This window comes from Manis javanica, chromosome 13 (genome assembly GCF_040802235.1).
Source record: "Manis javanica isolate MJ-LG chromosome 13, MJ_LKY, whole genome shotgun sequence".
NCBI classification, from domain to species: domain Eukaryota; kingdom Metazoa; phylum Chordata; class Mammalia; order Pholidota; family Manidae; genus Manis; species Manis javanica.
The window spans coordinates 70104969-70124642 of NC_133168.1; the positions used below are offsets into that span (position 1 = coordinate 70104969).

The window sequence follows — 19674 nt, forward strand, 5'->3', positions numbered from 1 at the left end:
ATACTATTAGGATGAGAAGGAACAGAATTAAGAGGTGCAACTTGGCAATGAAATAGAGCGAAAGCTTCCTTGGGCTTTGGATTGGGGCTTAAGCAGGGAATTCCTACAGCAAGCATTCCCTGCTCGTGAAGTGCCAAGTGGGCCATGGGATGCTCTTCAAGATGCGAAGAGAGAAAAATCATGCTCCCTGTCCTGGAGCAGCTTGTGAGCTCATGAGTGCAAAGCCTGGCATCCCAGAGTAGAGGCTTTTCAAGTGAAGCCTAGAAAATATGGACAGGAGAGGATTAGGTTCTTCCCAAGAATCCCAGTGGGAGTGAGAGAAGCAGCTTTTCAGGAAAACCCTTGTAGGCCAGAGCTATAGGGTCTTGTTGCCCAGTGGAAGTGGCTTAGCATGTTAAGATTAGGTTGTCTACTGTTAGGAACCATAACAGCTTTCTAGTGAGTGAGAAGACATGGAGCAGACTGGTGCTGAGCACCGGTCCTGGAGCCAGGCTTAGGCGCGGATCCTGCTGCCGTTGTGGGTGCATTGTTGTCATCTTGGAGCACTTACTGAGCTGCTCTGAGGTCCGGATCCTTCTCCCAGTAGGATAACAGTAGCTGATAGGATTGTTGTAAGGGTAAATAATATGGTGGTGATGGCCGGGCAGTGAAATGGCTTCTGAAATGCTTCCCCAACCACTCCCAGTACTGCACATAGACACAATTTGGGCTATAGATTCTATCTGGCCAAAAGGGTCATGGAAAATCTCATACATCCTGGGTTCAGGTCTCTGATAAAGTTGGTCCTGGACACTCCCAGGGGCTCTGCAGAACAACAGTGTTCTCTCGGCTGACTTTGGGAATCTGGACTTCTCTGAAGTGTTCCCTGCAACATAATTTCTAGGCACCAGTACCAGGTATGCCCACTGACCTCTAGCCGTACAGTTCCCAAGCCTGACTCTACTTACAAGAGGCAAGGCTGGATTTTCCTTTTCTTAGTTGTAGAGTTGCTTAAACCTTCTGTGGTGCTTTAAAGCAAAGTAATGAATTGATATTGATCTGAATTATAGAGAAGGTAGATATATTAGATTGAATCTGCATGACCTCTTAAGGGCAAGTGTGAAATTAATATTTTGTGTTCCAGACAAAATATTCTTAGTTTAAAGACATTTTCCCAGTAAGTCCTATTATATGATCCCAGAGATTCAACCCTGTGGCTTGAATATATGTGGTTACTTCTGAACATCAAGGGAATGGTAAGTGTCTCTCAGTCTGCTTAGAATCATACCTACCCTTTCCACCTTATTCAGACTTCATTTTTTTTTAAATAAATTATTTTTCTTAAGTGAAAATAGTATATAGTCATTGTGTCTGAAGGTCCTGAAGAGAAAGAAGAGCCATTACCTCTATTCCCAAGATTCAGAGGCTATCATAATGTTATTGTGCACTTCCTAAGTATTCTTTAATCAGTATTTTTCATTATTGAATCCATACCATCGATGAAATTTCATATTCAGTTTTCTAAGTTTAACATTTTAGTCCTCATGTTTTCTCAGTCTATTACAATAATGAAGATAAGCCACCTTCCTGAGAGCAGTGTAACGTAGCCCTGAGTGGATGTGCCCTGGTTTTTCTATCCCTCTCCTGTCTTTGGCTTACAGCTTGTTTTTAATTTATCTTCCAGTCATATTTGGGGTTGCATGATTATTTTGCTCTGCTCTCAATGCTCGCTTAGACCCTCTGGAGTCAAGGAAGCCTGTGAACCTCACTTGAGTGGTTGGGTGTGTTTTTGAAATTAAACAGGTTTATGAGGTGAAGGTACCTCTTGGGTTTGACACATCAAAGCCCAGCCTCCCCGTTTGGAGAACACATTGTGGTACAACAATTTCAAATAGGTTTTTTTCCTCCTCTATGTTTAGGCCACCAGCCAGACAGATCTGGAAAACTGGGTCACTGCCATCCATTCAGCCTGTGCATCCCTGTTTGCAAAGAAGCATGGGAAAGAGGACACAGTTCGGTTACTGAAGAACCAGACCAAAAACCTTGTGCAGAAGATAGATATGGACAGCAAGATGAAAAAGATGGCCGAGTTACAGCTGTCAGTGGTGAGCGACCCAAAGAACAGAAAAGCCATAGAAAACCAGGTACGATTAATTCATGTGAGTACTTTCTTCCATTGCTCAAGTTACAGCAAAAATCTGAGTTTGAATGCAAACTCAGATGGTGGTGATATTTCTTTCTGGGGGAAATGGTTTCTGTGGCTTCTATTTCAAGTGCTTTTATTACTTATTAAATAAAAGCACTTACTTCAAGTACTTCTCAGTGTCACTTTTGTGACACTGGTGATGTGATATGCTTTAAAAATTTCGGTTGCTTGTATATATATCATGGAACATTTTGGTGACCAAATCTTTTTTCCTAATATTGAGTGGTTTCTTCATGCCTAGCTGGTTCTGTTATATATTGTAACTTACAGAAAAAAAATCTGTAAGTAAAACTACTAGAAGATTAGACAAGTAGGATTCTAATACAAAGGATGGCTTTGGAAAGAGTGGTTTGGTGTAATACAGCTATTCCTGGGTCTGTGGATTCCAAAAAAACCAGTTTTATTTTCTTCTCTATTTTTAACAGATAAGGTGCTAAGGAAAGTGCTTTCTCTGGTCTAGTTCCATATTCATATATTAATTAAACAGCCACTGTATATGCTATTTGCATTTTAGAGGAGGAGATGCAGCTTTTTAATATTTATTTTCCTTTCTTCAGACAACCTAAACACTTAGACAACTGTCAGGGAAATTTCTAGCACCCCTCTCTTCATAAATGTCTTTGGAAGATTAATCAGCCATGGCTTGGAGGACAGATTGAAGTGGGGAAGGGTATTGAGTAGTGGGATGGCACAGGTCTGGTTGTGCATTTTCAAAGGCTGCCCCAGAATGATATGACAGAGGTTTACCAGTTTATGAGGAGAATATATTTCAGAGTGCACAAATAGAATCTCGAAGATAGTTTGCCACATGTCTGAATTGACTTGTCCCTCAAACAGCATATGCTATTTGTTTAGAGTACCTTCTAGCAAACTACAAACTACCAGATAGGTTAGCAAGGAACTAAAGAGGAAGTTGAAACCACCAAGCAGAGCTCAGGGAGGTGGAGGGTGGAGGCATGGGGCTTTCACAGGAGCACAGCTGCTGGAAGAAGTGCCACCCCCAGGGACTCAGCTTGTGTTACCTCTGCCTCTGCCCGCCCGTGGGAAAGCCTCACCCTGCTCCAGGTGGGAAGGCTTCAGGTCCAGACACGGGTCCTGGCCACCCCCACCCCACTGCTGTGTGGTAGGCAAGGATGTGATACTGTGTCAAGGTTGCATGACAGACGGTTGGGTGAAGGAGAAGTGGTAATGCCAGCATTTTCTCACCCGTGGCCCTGAATTTCCAGGATCCAATAGCCACAGTGGTCTGTCTGTCATCAGAGGTACAACTTGTGGATTTGAGTATCTGAGAATCCAGGGTGCACCCAGCAAAAATCTCATACTGATTGTAATGGAAAGAAGTATGGTTTTTAACTTTTAGTATCTAAATTTTAACTTCAAAGCTATACTTTAGTTCTCTGAAGGGATGCCCACCTTGGAGTTTGCAGGTACTTACATATTGTCAGTGCTTAGTCCAGGGAAAGGAAAAGGAAATCTGGTGACATTGAGAGGCCCCTGGTCATATTTTTGTTGTTGTTCTCTTTTCCCTCTTTATGGTCTTAAGAAGTCCAAGTAAATTTTTAAAGAACAAACTTTCCTTAAATGCAATTTTATTCCATTAGATACAATTTCATTAAGTTAAGTTATAGTTTTGGTGTATGCTTATTTTATGATGTCTCTGGGAGGTGGGAATATTTTCTCCTTAACCCCTACACAAATCCAGGGTCCACATAGTCTGCTGGCCTGAAGAGAAGCTCTTATATCACTCTTATGAAGGTTTCACAAGAAAAAAAATGTGGTTATTACATTCACCCTTATTATCAAGTCCCCACCCATACCCCATTGCAGTCACTGTCCATCAGTGTATTAAGATGCAACAGAGTCTCTGTTTGTCTTCTCTGAACTACACTGTCTTCCCTGTGACCCCACACACACCATGTGCACCAATCATGATATCCAACAATCGCCTTCTCCCTTCCCCACCCCTCCCCTTACATAACCACTAGTCCCTTCTTGGAGTCTGTGAATCTGCTGCTATTTTGTTCCTTCAGTTTTGCCTCATTGTTATCCTCCACAAATGAGGGAAATCATTTGGTATTTGTCTTTCTCTGCCTGACTTATCGCTGAGCATAATACCCTCTAGCTCCATTCATGTTGTTGCAAATGGTAGGATTTGTTTTCTTCTTATGGCTGAATAATATTCCATTGTGTATATGTACTACCTCTTCTTTACCCATTCATCTACTGATGGACACTTAGGTTGCTTCCATATCTTGGTTATTGTAAAAAGTGCTGCAGTAAACATAGGGGTGCATATGTCTGTTTGAATCTGAGAAGTTGTTTTCTTTGGGTAAATTCCTAGGAGTGTTGTTCCTGGGTCAAATGGTATTTCTATTTTTAGTTTTTTGAGGAAACTCCATATTGCTTTCCACAATGGTTGGACTAGTTTATATTCCCACCAGCAGTGTAGGAGGGTTCCCCTTTCTCCACATCCTCTCCAGCACTTGTTGTTCCTATTCTTTTCTATGTTGGCCATCCTAACTGTCATGAGGTGATATCTCATTGTGGTTTTCATTTGCATTTCTCTGACAATTAGTGATGCAGAGCATCTCTTCACGTGCCTGTTGGCCATCTGAATTTCTTCTTTGGAGAATTGTGTGTTCATATCCTCTGCCCATTTTTTAAAAGGGTTATTTGCTTTTTGGGTGTTGTGGCTTGTGAGTTTTTTATATATTTTGGATGTTAACCCCTTGTCAGATATGTCATTTACAAATATATTCTCCCATACTGTAGGATGCCTTTTTGTTCTGCTTATAATGTCCTTTGCTGTACAGAAGCTTTAGCATAATGTAGTCCCATTTGTTCATTTTTGGTTTTGTTTCCCTTGCCCGAGAAGATGCATTCAGGAAGAGGTTGCTCATGTTTATATTCAGGAGATTTTTGCATATGTTTTCTTGTAAGACTTTTATGGGTTTATGACCTACTTACAAGTCTTTGATCCATTTTGAGTTTTCTTTTGTGTATGGGGTTAGACAATAATCCAGTTCCATTCTCTTGCATGTAGCTGTCCAGTTTTGCCAACACCAGCTGTTGAAGAGGCTGTCATTTCCCCATTGTATATCCATGGCTCCTTTATCATATATTAATTAACCATATATGCTTGGATTTATATCTGGGCTCTCTAGTTTGTTCCATTGGTTTATGTGTCTGTTCCTGTGCCAGTACCAAATTGTCTTAATTACTGTGGCTTTGCAGTAGAGCTTGAAGTCGGGGAGCATAATCCCCCCCACTTTATTCTTCCTTCTCAGGATTGCTTTGGCTATTCAGGGTCTTTTGTGGTTCCATATGAATTTTAGAAGTATTTGTTCTAGTCCGTTGAAGAATGCTGTTGGTATTTTGATAGGAATTGCATTGAATCTATAGATTGCTTTAGGCAGGATAGCCATTTTGACAATATTAATTATTTCTATCCATGAGCATGGAATGTGTTTCTATTTGTTGGTATCTTCTTTAATTTCTCTCATGAGTGTCTTGTAGTTTTCAGAGTATATAGGTCTTTCACTTCCTTGGTTACGTTTATTCCTGGGTATTTTATTTATTTTGATGCAATTGTGAATGGAATTGTTTTCCTGATTTCTCTTTCTGCTAGTTCATCATTAGTATATAGGAATGCAACAGATTTCTGTGTATTAATTTTGTATCCCACAACTTTTCTGAATTCAGATATTAGATCTGGTAGTTTTGGAGTGGATTCTTTAGGGTTTTTTATGTACAATATCATGTCATCTGCAAACAGGGACAGTTTAACTTCTTTCTTGCCAGTCTGAATGCCTTTTATTTCTTTGTGTTGTCTGATTGCCATGGCTAGGACCTCCAGAACCATGTTGAATGAATGTGGGGAGAGTGGGCATCCTTGTCTTGTTCCCTTTCTTAAAGGAAAAGCTTTCAGCTTCTTGCTGTTAAGTATGATCTTTGCTGTGGGTTTGTCATATATGGCCTTGATTATGTTGAGGTACCTGCCCTCTATACTCATTTTGTTGAGAGTTTTTATCATGAATAGATGTTGAATTTTTTTGAATGCTTTTTCAGCATCTATGGAGATGATCATGTGGTTTTTGTCCTTTTTGTTGATGTGGTAGATGATGTTCATGGATTTTTGAATGTTGTACCATTCTGCGTCCCTGGAATAAATCCTACTTGATCGTGATGGATGATCTTTTTGATGTATTTTTGAATTCAGTTTGCTAATATTTCGTTGAGTATTTTTGCATCTATGTTCATCAGGGATATTGGTTTGTAATTTTTTTTTGTGTGTGTGGTATCTTTGCCTGGTTTTGGTATTAGAGTGATGTTGGCCTCATAGAATGAGTCTGGGAGTATTCCCTCCTCTTCTACTTTTTGGAAAACTTTAAGGAGGATGGGTATTAGGTCTTCACTAAATGTTTGATAAAATTCAGCAGTGAAACCGTCTGGTATGGAATTTAGTTTTTTGATTACCAATTCAGTATCATTGCTGGTAATTCATCTGTTCAGACTTTCTGTTTCTTCCTGGGTCAGCCTTGAAGGTTGTATTTTTCTAGAAAGTTGTCCATTTCTTCCAGGTTATCCAGTTTGTTAGCATATAATTTTTCGTAGTATTCTCTCATAATTCTTTGTATTTCTATGGTGTTTTTAGTGATTTTTCCTTTCTCATTTCTGATTCTGTTTATGTGTGTAGACTCTCTTTTTTTCTTGGTAAGTCTGACTAGGAGTTAATCTATTTTGTTTATTTTCTCAAAGAACCAGCTCTTGATTTTATTGATTCTTTCTATTGTTTTATTCTTCTCGATTTCATTTATTTCTGCTCTTATCTTTATTATGTCCCTCCGACTGACTTTGGGCTTCATTTGTTCTTCTTTTTCTAGTTTCGTTAATTGTGAGTTTAGACTGTTTATTTGGGATTGCTCTTCTTTCCTGAGGTGGGCCTGTTTTGCAATATACTTCCCTCTTTGCACGGCCTTTGCTGTGTCCCACAGATTTAGCGTTGTTGAATTATTGTTGTCATTTGTCTCCATATATTGCTTGATCTCTGTTTTTATTTGGTCATTGATCCATTGATTATTTAGGAGCATGTTATTAAGCCTCCATGTGTTTGTGGGCTTTTTCGTTTTCTTGTATAATTTATTTCTAGTTTCAGTTTTGTGATCTGAGAAGCTGGTTGGTACAATTTCAATCTTTTTGAATTTTCTGAGGCTCTTTTTGTGGCCTAGTATGTGATCTATTTTGGAAAATGTTCCATGTGCACTTGAGAACAATGTGAATCCTGTTGCTTTTGGATGGAGTGTTCTGTAGATGTCTGTTAAGTCCATCTGTTCTAATACATTGTTCAGTGCCTCTGTCTCCTTATTTATTTTCTATCTGGTTGATCTGTCCTTTGGTGTGAGTGGTGTGTGTTGAAGTCTCCTAAAATGAATGCTTGCATTCTATTTCCCCCTTTAATTCTGTTATTTGTTTCACATATGTAGGTGATTCTGTTTTGGGTGCATAGATATTTATAATAGTTATATCCTCTTGTTGGACTGACCCCTTTATCATTATGTAATGTCCTTCTTTGTCTCTTGTTACTTTATTTGTTTTGAATTCTATTTTGTCTGATACAAGTACTGCAACTCCTGCTTTTTTTCTCCCTATTAGTTGCATGAAATATCTTTTTCCATCCCTTTACTTTCAGTCTGTGTATGTCTTTGGGTTTGAAGTGAATCTCTTGTATGCAGCATATAGACGGATCTTACTTTTTTATCCATTCAGTGACTTTATGTATTTTGATTGGTGCATTCAGACCATTTACATTTAGGGTGATTTTTGATAGGTATGTACTTATTGCCATCACAGGCTTTAGATTCATGGTTACCAAAGGTTCAAGGGTAATTCCCTTACTATCTAACAGGCTAATTTAACTCACTTAGTATGCTATTACAAACACAACCTAAAGGTTCCTTTTTTTTCCCTCCTTTTACATTCTTTATATATTAGGTATCATATTCTGTACTCTTTGTCTATCCCTTGATTGACTTTGGGGGTAGTTGATTTGATTTTGCATCTGCTTAGTAATTAATTGTTCTACTTTCTTTACTGTGGTTTTATTTCCTCTGCTGAGAACTATTTAGCCTTAAGAACACTTCCATCTATAGCAGTCCCTCCAAAATGCACTGTAGAGGTGGTTTGTGGGAGGTAAATTCTCTCAACTTTTGCTTATCTGAATATTGCTTAATCCCTCCTTCAAATTTAAATAATAATCTTGTCCAGTAGAGTATTCTTGGTTCAAGGCCCTTCTGTTTCATTGCATTAAATCTATCATACCACTCTCTTCTGGCCTGTAAGGTTTCTGTTGAGAAGTCTGATGATAGCCTGATGGGTTTTCCTTTGTATGTGATCTTTTTCTCTCTCTAGTTGCTTTTAAAAGTCTGTCTTTATCCTTGATCTTTGCCATTTTAATAATTGTATGTCTTGGTGTTGTCTTTCTTGGGTCCCTTGTGTTGGGAGATCTGTGCAACTCCATGACCTCAGAGACTATCTCCTTCCCCAGATTGGGGAAGTTTTCAGCAATCACCTCCTCAAAGACACTTCTCTCCCTTTTCTTCACTCTTCTTCTTCTGGTACCACTGTCATGCGAATATTGTTCCATTTGGATTAGTCACACAGTTCTCTCAATATTCTTTCATATCTAGAGATCCGTTTTTCTCTCTGTGCCTCAGCTTCTTTGTATTTCTCTTCTCTAATTTCTATTCCATTATGGTCTCTTCTACTAAATCTCTCCATTGTATGTTTCATTTCAGATATGGAATTTCTTAATGATTGAATCTCCATCTTAAATTCTTCCCTGAGTTCTTGAATATTTTTCTGTACCTCCATGAGCCTGTTTATGATTTTTATTTTGAACTCTCTTTCAGGAAGGTTGGTGAGTTAAATTTCATTTGGCTTTTTTTCTGGTGTTCATGAGATTTTTGTTTGAACTAGAACTGGGTTCCTTTTACATTTCATATTTGTATGTGGCACCCTGTATTGCCCAGAAGCTCTAGTCTCTGGAGCTTCTCAGCCCCTGGAGTGATGTCGGGGGTCACAGGGGAGTGGCGCTGGTGCCTGGGGGAGGAAAGAGCTGTTTCCTGCTTCTGGCTATAGTGCCTGTCTCCACTGTTAGAACCAATGGGCCGAGCACACAGGTGTAAGCCTCTGTGCTTTGTGTCTGTAGCAGGCATAGGCAGGGCTTCCCCTGGTTGGCCTGATGCCAGGGCATGGACTGCTGGTTTGCGAGCCAGTGCTGGCTGCAGGGTGCATATCACAGTGGGGGGCTTTGGAGCTGAGTAGCCAGCTAGGGGATTGGAGTGCTTGAAGCTCCTGAAAGTTCCCAATGTGCTGGGCAGAGTGCACCCAGACAGCCTTGTCCACCTATCCCTTCTCACGCGCAGCAAGCTCTGTGCAAACCCTGCCCTTTCTGCAGTCCTGTCAGTGCTAGGGAGCCTCTCAGACCTTCTGCCTTCCCTTTGTCCCAGAGCCGCCGGATGTGGATCCCTGTACTCCACAAATGGCTAGAATCTCTATCTCTCCAAGTATTCCACCTGTCTTAGCTTTCCAGCTCCACTAATCTCCAGAGCACCATGCAATGTAGGTCTGTGCTCCCAAAGCAGATCTCCAGGGCTGTGTGTTCAGCAGTCCTAGGCTTCCATCCCCTCCCCATTCTGTTTCTTTTCCTCCCACCATTGAGCTGGGGTGGGGAAGGGCTTGGGTCCTGCTGATCAAGGTTTTGGTAGGTTACCCTGTTTCGTAAGGTCTGCTCTGTTCTCCAGGTGTATGCAGGCTGGTGCAGCCTTCTTTCCTGTTGCTCTTTTAGGACTAGTTGTATTAACTATATTTTCATATTATATGTGGTTTTGGGAGGAGTTCGGTGTCTCAGCTCTCACACTGCCATCTTGAATCCCTGAAGAGAAGCTCTTTTAAAGAGTTAGGATAATTATTACTTGTGATCCATTATTCTTCAACAGAATCATTACATTAGTTATGTTAAGCTCACTGTCTTAATACTCCTAATTGTTCAGTTCTGTTCTCCCCTTCCTGACCCTGCTGCCCTACCCCTGCCCCACTGCCTTGACTCCCACCACCTCTTCTGTGCACACGCTTAACTTTCTCCTGTTACGTTTATGAATTTCTGGTAAGAAACAGTTTGGACTGATCTTTAGAAATTCCACCTAAAAATATTCTCCTTCCTCTATCCGCTATTTTTAAGGTTGTAGTTTAATCATATGTTCCCAGAGGGCTTTGCAGTGGGTAACATAAAGTGCATTCGCTGTGCCCATTCTCCATAAGCCAGGTGGTTATAGAGAGCTACGAGCTCTTTGCTTGCAGACCCAGAGAGCATGAAATGTCAAGGGGAGAAAAAGCACATGCTTAGAATTACATTTATGAGATGGTCTTTGATGAGAGAATGTTACGTGATGCTACAAAGGCAAAAGTATTTACAGACCAAGACCAATAAGAACCCCATCTCCCAAATATCTCATAGCTGTATAGTTCTCTTAAAGTACCTTTTTGAAAGTTCCTTCAAAGAGCCGTGCTTTATCCAGTTCCCATTTAAAAATCTCAACTTCACTATAATTTATTTTACATAAAAGTAAGTATTCATTTTATTTATGTAGCTCTTTTCTGCAGTGATTCCAAGAACCTCAGATGTCGTCATTTATAGCTGGTAACAGCTGAGCTGACAGTGCACATTACATCATGAGAGATAAAGTCTCTGAAACAGGTTTTCTTTGAAGTGCTCGGGTGGAGAAGATCCTTGTCAGTGCCCCTCCCAAATGAAAAAACACTGTGTTGGCAGTGATGGCCAAGCCTCAGACTGCTGTGTGCCGATGTGTGTTGCTTCATGGAGACCTTCATGTTTTCTTGTCCCAGGGCTTGCGGGGGATTCTGTCAGGCAGAATGACACAACCTGCGTTGAACATATCCAATGCGGAGCAGACCATGCCACCAGCCACATGTTGGATTTCTTTTCAAGTTCTGAGGGAGGAAACGCTGCCAATTAACCAATTAAGTCCAGTTAGGACTTGATTTTCCTTTCTTCTTCTTATCTTAAACAAGTAAACAAGGACAAAAGCTCACACCCTCGGGCAGTCTTGGCCTCCTGCAGGCTGGTTTCCCCCCATCCTCACTCTGCTGTGTGCTTCTCACTTCCGGTGGGTAATTGGGCCATAGAGGGAGAAGCAGTTAGCACAGGAGAGATGACAGGGCAGGGAGCAGGCGCTCAGCTGGTGGGCGTGGGGCTGCTCTGGGTTTCATGAAATGTGGGCTTTATTTGAAATATTTACTCAAAGTTGTAAACTCAGAAAGAGGATGGGTTGAATTTAGACAATTGGGAACTGGTGACAGGAACCAGTAGGCAGAGCTTTGAGGATCATACGATCAGGGTGTTGTGGGGGGAGCAGCTTGGGGGGTAGAGTGTGGAGAGGTGAGCGTTAGTGATGGGGTTTAAGGGAGGCAAGGCCAGGTTATGGAGGTGCTGGGCCGCGAATGGGCTTTTGCTCACAGGCAGTGGGAAGACAGTGGAAGTTTTGGGGGCAGGAAGTTAGCATTCAGGTTCGTTCAGTGAGCATATTTTAAGTGCGTGCTCTGGGCCAGCCAAGTACACAGACTGTGGGTTCAAGAAGATGCTGTCTTTGTCCTCAGGGTGCTTGCTCTTAGTGCAGGGTGACAACAGTTGAGTATATCATTTCAACTTAATATAATGAATTCAGAGCAAATGATATTCCAGAGTGTGTGGAAGGCAAGAAGTTTAATCTCCTGTGTAGTGGGAGATTTCCTGGAGGGGGGATGCCTGAATTGCTTCTGGAAGAGTGGAAGGAGTTAATCCATAAAGGGATGGAGAAGGGAATTCCTGGCCAGGGGTTAGCAAGAGCAAAGGCAGAGGTGCTCTGAAATGATGCTGTGCACCTGACAGTTTGATTCTTCATTCACAGGATGTACAGGTGGTGAGAGGTGGAGAGCAGTGGGCCTGTCTTCTCTCCTCCCTGGACCACTGTGCAGGCTGCCCCTTTTGCCCTTCCTCAGCATCTTCCACACAAGGCCAAAGGAGTTGGTTTCTAAAAAGCAAATCTGATTATGGGATTACCTGGTTTAAAAGTCCAGGCATCTGCCCTTGACTCCCCACTGCCCACTCCACCAGAAACCCCTTTTATACACCCATGATTCCTGGGGTCTCCGTCACTGCTTCCATCACCTTGTTTTATGATTAGCCCCTTCTCTGTAAGGTTGCTTCCAGGCTGAGCTAAGAGCTCCTGGAGGCCAGGTCACCTCCGTCTCTGTAGCCCTGGTGCTCCGCTCAAGGTGGCAAGTGAGTGCTCTGGTCTCTTTCCTCTTTCCTGCTGTGTTTTGGGCTCCTCTCTGCACCCCATCGCCTCACCAGCTCTGGGCTCTTGCCCTCAGGCCTTCCCTCTTTCATTCCCCAGCTAACAGAGCCTCTCCTTCCTCACTCCCCATCCTCATGGCCCCTGAGCTTATTTTTCAGGGTTCCTGTCTCAGGCCATGGTCACGTATGATTCCACAGCAATGCCATGTGGTCAGGTTGTACGTATCACCCATTTGATGGATGAATGAATAGACCCTGAGAGTGGTTACGTCCATTTTCTAATGCCACACAGTCAGGAAGGGGCAGAGCTGGGATTTGAACACAAATCTGCACTCTTAACCAATGTGCTCTCCTGCCTGTCACCAAGACTTTGGTGAATCAAATAGTGCTTCACCTGCTGATTAACCAGGTGATGAATGGTTTTGTATAAAACAAATTAATCCTTACTTTGTTTTCACATCTTGGGTTTTTCAGCTTGATTTGATAGGAAGTGTATTTACTATACAACTGAGTGAATTTTATGGCATGTGAATTGTATCTCAAAGAAAAAGAAACCCGATTCTCTAAACCTTAACTGGTTGTTCGAACTACCAATTAGCTTCACTGTAATCCTGTCACTAGATGGGTTCTTCTGTGAAGGTAGATTTCAATGTTTGGAAAATATTGCATGGGAGTTTTTCAACTTACTGTGCCAAAAAGGAAACATGAGTTCTCTTTTAGGACAAGTCTAGTAATGGGCAAATGACTACTGTGATCAAATGACTAACTGGTAGAAAATATTTTTCTAGGAGTGTTGGGTGTGGCAGGAATGTGCTTGTCATTTTTTTTATGTGTCATTTATTCATTTGCTATTTTTAGCATTTCGCTTCACCTCCTCCCCTCCCACTTTCTGCAGCACACCACAGCCTTGCTGGACTCATTAGCCGAACAGAACTTTATTAGTAATAAAGAGGAAACTCTTGCATTGCATTTGTGTCAATCCTTAAAGATGGAAGTTTTCTCCCTGCATTTTGTGATTAATCATTTTTTCTCTTACAATGAAAGAAAACAGAAACCTCCCTAGGGTGTTTTCTTACTCCATATCAGTTTTGTATGTTGTGTGTAGACATTAAAAGAAATGAAAGCTTGTTCTACATAGGAGATGAGTTTTTATTTTCACATTCCAATATTCATCTTAAAAAATAAAAATATGTCTAGGGACAATTACCAGTAGTTAAGGAATTTAGAAAAAAGTAGGAAAACCATTCTCGGTTTAAGGTAATTGGTTTGAGGTATTTTAGTTTTTGATGATGTTAGGAAAAATATCTCCAGAAATTCCCTGATAAATGTGTTGTCAAATAATATTGCTACGTTAGTAGTGGCGGTGGTGGAGGCATTGATGATGAATGAAATTTGCTGAGGTAGCATATACAATAGCTACAAAACTATCTTCTATTTCTTCCTTTACATTAAAAAATACATGTATCTGTATATATCCTTTATCTCATCTTTTGAGGAATAAGTGTAAAATATAGTATTCTTTTTAATTAACATATAGTTGGGCTGAACTGGCACATCAAGACTGGTTGGGAATTGAAATGCAAAGTGCTGAGTATGAATAGGGCACTGAAATGAGGGAGTGTAGATCACCCTACATCGTTCTACGTAGAACAAACACCTGGGCATCTATGGGGAGCAGTAAAGTCCCCATGCAATTTAAATGCCTGTTGCTGAAGAAGGGCTTGGATAGGGCTCAGATGTCCACCTTCTGAGAGAGAGGACCTGGGGTGCAGAGGCTGCATTGTGACTGCTTGGTAGAAGCCTGTTCCCACACATTGTTCACAGCAGGATAGCTTTGGACCTTGGCAGTCTGGAAGGGCTAGCTTGTTATGTGATCCTGGTCAGTCACTTCCCTTCTGGGCCTTGGTGTCCTCTGCAGAGAAATAAAGGTGTGGCAACCCTCATTCCCTTACAAGTCCATTGCACATGGTGACAGACTTTTCAGTATTAAAGGTCTGTGTTGAACTTGCGGATCTGGCTTCTCTGCTTCCCTCTCCCCTCCAAGTAACCTCAGCCTCTGGAAACGTATCTTCTCCATTCTTTTACCTGCATGTTCTCCCACGTCATTCTCTACAACTTTGGTGAGTCTGTGGAAAGAAAATCAAATGTTCATTATTTCTTATTTAACCACAAATCTTCATTTAACCCATAAAGAGCCACAACCTTAAAAACAAGGTAAATACTGTCCTTAAATATGGAACAGATGTGTGACTAATGATGGCCACAGAGATCAATGGGGTTGAAGGCTGTACTATTTAGAGCTCTCCAAAGAAACAGAACCAATAGGATGTATGAACAAAATAGATAAAAAGAGATTTATTATAAGCAACTGGCTCATGTGATTCTGGAAGCAAGCAGCTCTCAGGATCTGCACAGTGAGTCTGTGAACTGGAGACAGGAGGGCAGGATGAGCCAATATTCAGTTCAAGTCCAAAGGCAGGGAAAAAGCTTATATCCCAGTTTTGAGGCCCTTAGGCAGGACACCCTTACCTGGGGGATGGTCAGCCTTTTTGTTCAATTCCGACTTTCAGCTGACAGGACGAGGCCCACTCACATTGGGGGTGAAGACAACCTGCTTTACTCATTCTACCCATTCTACCCATTTAAATGTCAATTTCATCTGAAAAGCCCTCATAGAAACACCAGGATAATGTTTGACCATATATCTGGGCACCCTGGGGCCCAGTCAAGTTGACACACAGAATTACAAAGGCTCAGCAGGATAAGGACAGGAGGCATTGTAAACACAGAGAAGTCATAAAGTCCCTTCTCATCCGCATTTTCTACTAAATTCAGTTTTAGAAGTACCTATACAATAAAGAGCATTGATGGAGATACTAGTTCTCCTGAGACATAATCACACACATCAACAAACTTCTTGATCTCCGAAGGCCTGTTTTAGGCTGTCAGAGTCTTCCATCCCCTTCTCCCTGCAACAGACCCAAACACCTGAATCTATCTTCTTGCCATGAATTCACCTGCATTTTGTCCCAAGTTTTGGATGGAGAGGTCTGTGTATGCTTGAAGGTTATCAAAGTGTTTCTGAAAAAAAATTTAGATTCTCTATGTATCAGTTAAGATGGAACTATGTGCCTTGCAGTGCTCCTTTGATGTATAGCTACATAAATACATTTTAAATGTTTTGCCTTTTAAAATACATACTTTGTAAACTGCAGAACTCAGTGAAAAGATTGTCAGCTTCCTTGATCTACAGTGATTGGCACAGCCTGGATCTTTATTTTTGTCGTTCTAATCTATTGTGATGGCCTGGGATTACCTTCTAGTGTCCAGTGACTCATTGGCTTTCTGTCCTCTCATGCCTCCATCCCCAACAGAACCCCTAGAAAGGATCTCACACACTATTTCACATGGAGGTGTAAATGAGGGTAAGCTTTCATGCATTACCCAGTCTAGAAGTATCTACATGTCATTAGAAGACAGAAGATTATATCTGTAATTGTGGATTTCCAGAAATCAGCTAGAGAAGGTATTTGTGAGACAAAACTGGAAGCATAGGTTTTTCTGTGCCTTAGAGCTCCTGGTAGGTGTCAGTTTATGGTTACATAATGCCCATCCTTATCTTTCTAGAATCTAGCAGTCTCTAATATGGCAAGACCGAGAGGAGATTTGCAGTTTCAGTTTGAACTGTTTTGTTAGTCAAGAGCAGCGGTCCTCACTGAGACTGTGCAGCAGAATTGCTGAATATGCTTTTGAAATGTAGACTTTTCTAGGCTCACCCCTCATGAATAGAATCTTCAGGCACTGGGCCTGAGCATCTTCATTTTTAAAAGCCAACAGGCCATTCTGGTATTCATTCAAAGCTGATGCCGGTAGGCTGTTACATTGCTAATAAGGGTGTCCAGAATCTTAAGGTTAAATTCACTATGGAGACTGAGAATTTTCAGTGCCCTTGGGGACTTTGTTGGTTTGCTGACAAACAATGACGAGTCACCGTATTATATTAGATCTCATAGCCATTGTATTTCTTTCATACCTTCCTAAGATATAGATATAGAGAACTTGAAGTTGGTCTGGAGAATACCCAGAATTCATATTGTTTTACTCTAGGGGCAGACTAAAGGGGATATACTGTTAAGTATTGGAGATCCTTCAAAATGTCATTTATCCAGGATTAAAGATTGATCTGAAAAGTTGACTGTGAAAGGTTAGGATCTGTTAAGGTGCTAAACACAGCAAAATGAGAGATGCAATTGTTACAAATGGGACAGCACCACTCTTGCACTGAATCTTTGCTGCAGTCTTTCACTACAGACCCTCTCTTGGATTCTGAGGTTGCTGTGAACATTTGAAGCCCAGCATTTGGTTGTCTGACTGAATGATCATGTCAGCGGGTTACTAGTGCCTTCCTTCACCTATTAATTTATCTTTAAATGATGATAACAGTTATATATAACATATTTTGACACCGTTGGAGGAAGAGAGAGCGTTTGACTATTACTTTACCAACTCATGGTTTCACTTTGGAAGAAGTACAGATTTCTGTTGTTTGAATAATTGTATGTGCTTTGGTTTTATTCCGATGTGTAGCTGGTGATTATGCTCTGATATACCTAAAATAGAAGTAAAAGGTCTATTTGTTCTTATCCCTGAAGTCCATTTGCTGCTTATTTTGAATCATTTACTTAGAATGTACAGAATTGTAAAGCCACTGCCTCTATTAATCCAGCATCTGTTTGTGTGCAATTCAGTTAATCTGGTTTAAGATCAGAGGCTGTAAACATGAAGGGAAATGAAACAGTGGAAGAACTGACTAACAGTTGTGCATCCTGCCGTAAGCATGGTTTAGAGTGTTGTGCTGTTTTGCCGTGGCTCTGAATTGGGACCGCCGGCTTGCTTTCTTTATGGCCGTCATGATGAAGTGCAGGCCTGACCCAGTGTGTTCTGGCAGATGGGCTTGAGATGGGATGAGCAGGGGAGGCTAATTTCAATCAGGCAACACCCACTGAAACAAATTTTCCCTTGAAGTGTGTGAAAGGGATCACATTTTCAATCTGACCCATGAAAACTTCTCATTTGTATTGAAATCCCCCCTGTCCTTGCTTAAACAGATCCAGCAGTGGGAGCAGAACCTGGAGAAATTTCACATGGACCTGTTCAGGATGCGCTGCTATCTGGCCAGCCTGCAAGGCGGGGAGTTGCCTAACCCTAAGAGTCTCCTGGCGGCTGCCAGCCGCCCCTCCAAGCTGGCCCTTGGCAGGCTGGGCATCTTGTCAGTCTCCTCTTTCCACGCTCTGGTACGTTCCCGAGGATGGCCGTTTCCGTGGGGCTCAGGGAGGACTGCGGAGGCTCACCTTCCTCCGGCTGGTTGTCATTCACCTCTGCTGAGACTTACCCCAGCGCTGTCCAGGAGCCAGGCATGGGGGGTCCACTCTGGGGTCTCAGCTTCTCTGCTGCTTATTTGAGGAACCCAACTGCTGGTGGACAGTTACTAAATATTCAGGTCTGCATCTGCCTTTCTGTCTGATCCACCTCATGTACTCAGGAAGGTGGAATCCCCGAGGAGTAGCGATAGTAGTGTGAAGAAGTAAAGGGCCGATTGAAGGGTTTTTTTTTTTATCTGTACTGCAGAGGGCCCTGCTGGGTTTTCTGAATTTGGCACTCTGTGGACAGTACTATAGCTCAGTCTGGGGTTTTGCGGGTTGTTTTGCTGACCTCGTTACCCACCCTGGAGAGATCCGAAGGTTGTGACTAGGCTTGTGTTATCCAGATAAAGAGAAATCTATATGGTGGATGCATTTCTGGTATGTTAGACATGCAGTAGCTTTTGGTGCTGGTCGCAGGGCACATACAGCAATCAGGGCTTACTGACGTTAAGGCAACAGTTAATTCTGTCCCCCAAGTTGTAAGCTTTACTATTTTTTTAAACTGTGTTTTTAATTAGGTATGTTCTAGAGATGACTCTGCTTTCCGGAAAAGAACGCTCTCACTGACCCAGCGAGGAAGAAATAAGAAGGGCATATTTTCTTCATTAAAAGGGCTGGACACACTGGGAAGAAAAGGGAAGGAGAAAAGACCTTCTATAACTCAGGTGAGTTCCCAGCACAGGAAGACAGCAGACCCAGTGGGAAATCCTTGATGTGTACCAGGTTGTGAATGTTCACTGTCCATTCAGAATGAGATCTAAGTTGGTTCAAAGCGGGGCAGTCTTTGCATGGACATTTTCCCCAAATGAAAACACACCCATGGCTCAGCCTCTTTTTGTCACTTCCAAAGAGATATTCCTACCTTGCTCACGTGTGCAATACTCAGGAACACAAAGATAAGAGTAATCAGAAAGAATCTGCATTTTGCATTGCCTTCAAAACTCATATTGATTTTCCCCATAGGTTGTATGTTAAAATAAACATGTGAAATTAGTAATAATCAGAGTAACAGCAACTAAATGCTATTGAAAGTGCCAGACACTTTGCTCACTTAATCTCTGTGACACCAAGTAGACGTTTTATCAGCACATTTTGGAGATGAGGAGCCTGAGGCCTGGAGAGGTTAAGTCAGTTCCTTGACCCTGTTCGCACAGTGCCCAAGGGGCAGGGCTGGGACGCGCTCTACCTGGACCCAAAGCTTTGCAGCACTGGACTGTTGCTGCTGGTGTTTTCCCAAAGGAAGGGTGGCTCTTTTAACATTTTATCAAGTAAAAATAGCCTGAGCACTTATTGTTGAAATGTGGCCCATGTACAGTGAATTTTTTTCAGAACAGTTCAAATACTCATATCTGAAGTATTTCCTGATGCCGTTAATACAGTATATGATAATTAATGTTGCTGATTGATATGTTTTGGGATTATTATTTTTTTCAAAGACTGTTGAAAAGATGAGTTATAACATGATGATCTGATCATTTAAGTGAATAGGGAAAATGCAGTTAAGTCTGAAAAGAAATTTCTTATTTTCACTCTTAGCAGGTTGCTGTTATTCTGAATATGCTTTCACTATCACCTGAAAAATAGGGTCACATTCTATGGAACTTTATTTTCTAATTTTACATGGATATTTTTTAGAATGTGTATAATAGTTCAGTGGATTGGATGAATAACAGGGATGGAATCAATTTCTTTGATCTCTTTACAACTCTGGG

At 41.5% G+C, this 19674-nt stretch overlaps 1 protein-coding gene across 12 annotated transcripts in view; it reads left to right on the forward strand.

Annotated features, from left to right (window-relative positions):
- TIAM2 (TIAM Rac1 associated GEF 2) overlaps nucleotides 1-19674 on the forward strand; it is a 279674-nt gene that overhangs the window by 186357 nt on the left and 73643 nt on the right. For all 12 annotated transcript variants that reach the window (XM_073219792.1, XM_073219786.1, XM_073219788.1 and 9 more), the window contains 3 exons: nucleotides 1899-2123; nucleotides 17648-17833; nucleotides 18481-18627. In XM_073219792.1, coding sequence (XP_073075893.1) covers nucleotides 1899-2123; nucleotides 17648-17833; nucleotides 18481-18627 — 558 coding nt within the window. The remainder of the gene's footprint in view (nucleotides 1-1898; nucleotides 2124-17647; nucleotides 17834-18480; nucleotides 18628-19674) is intronic.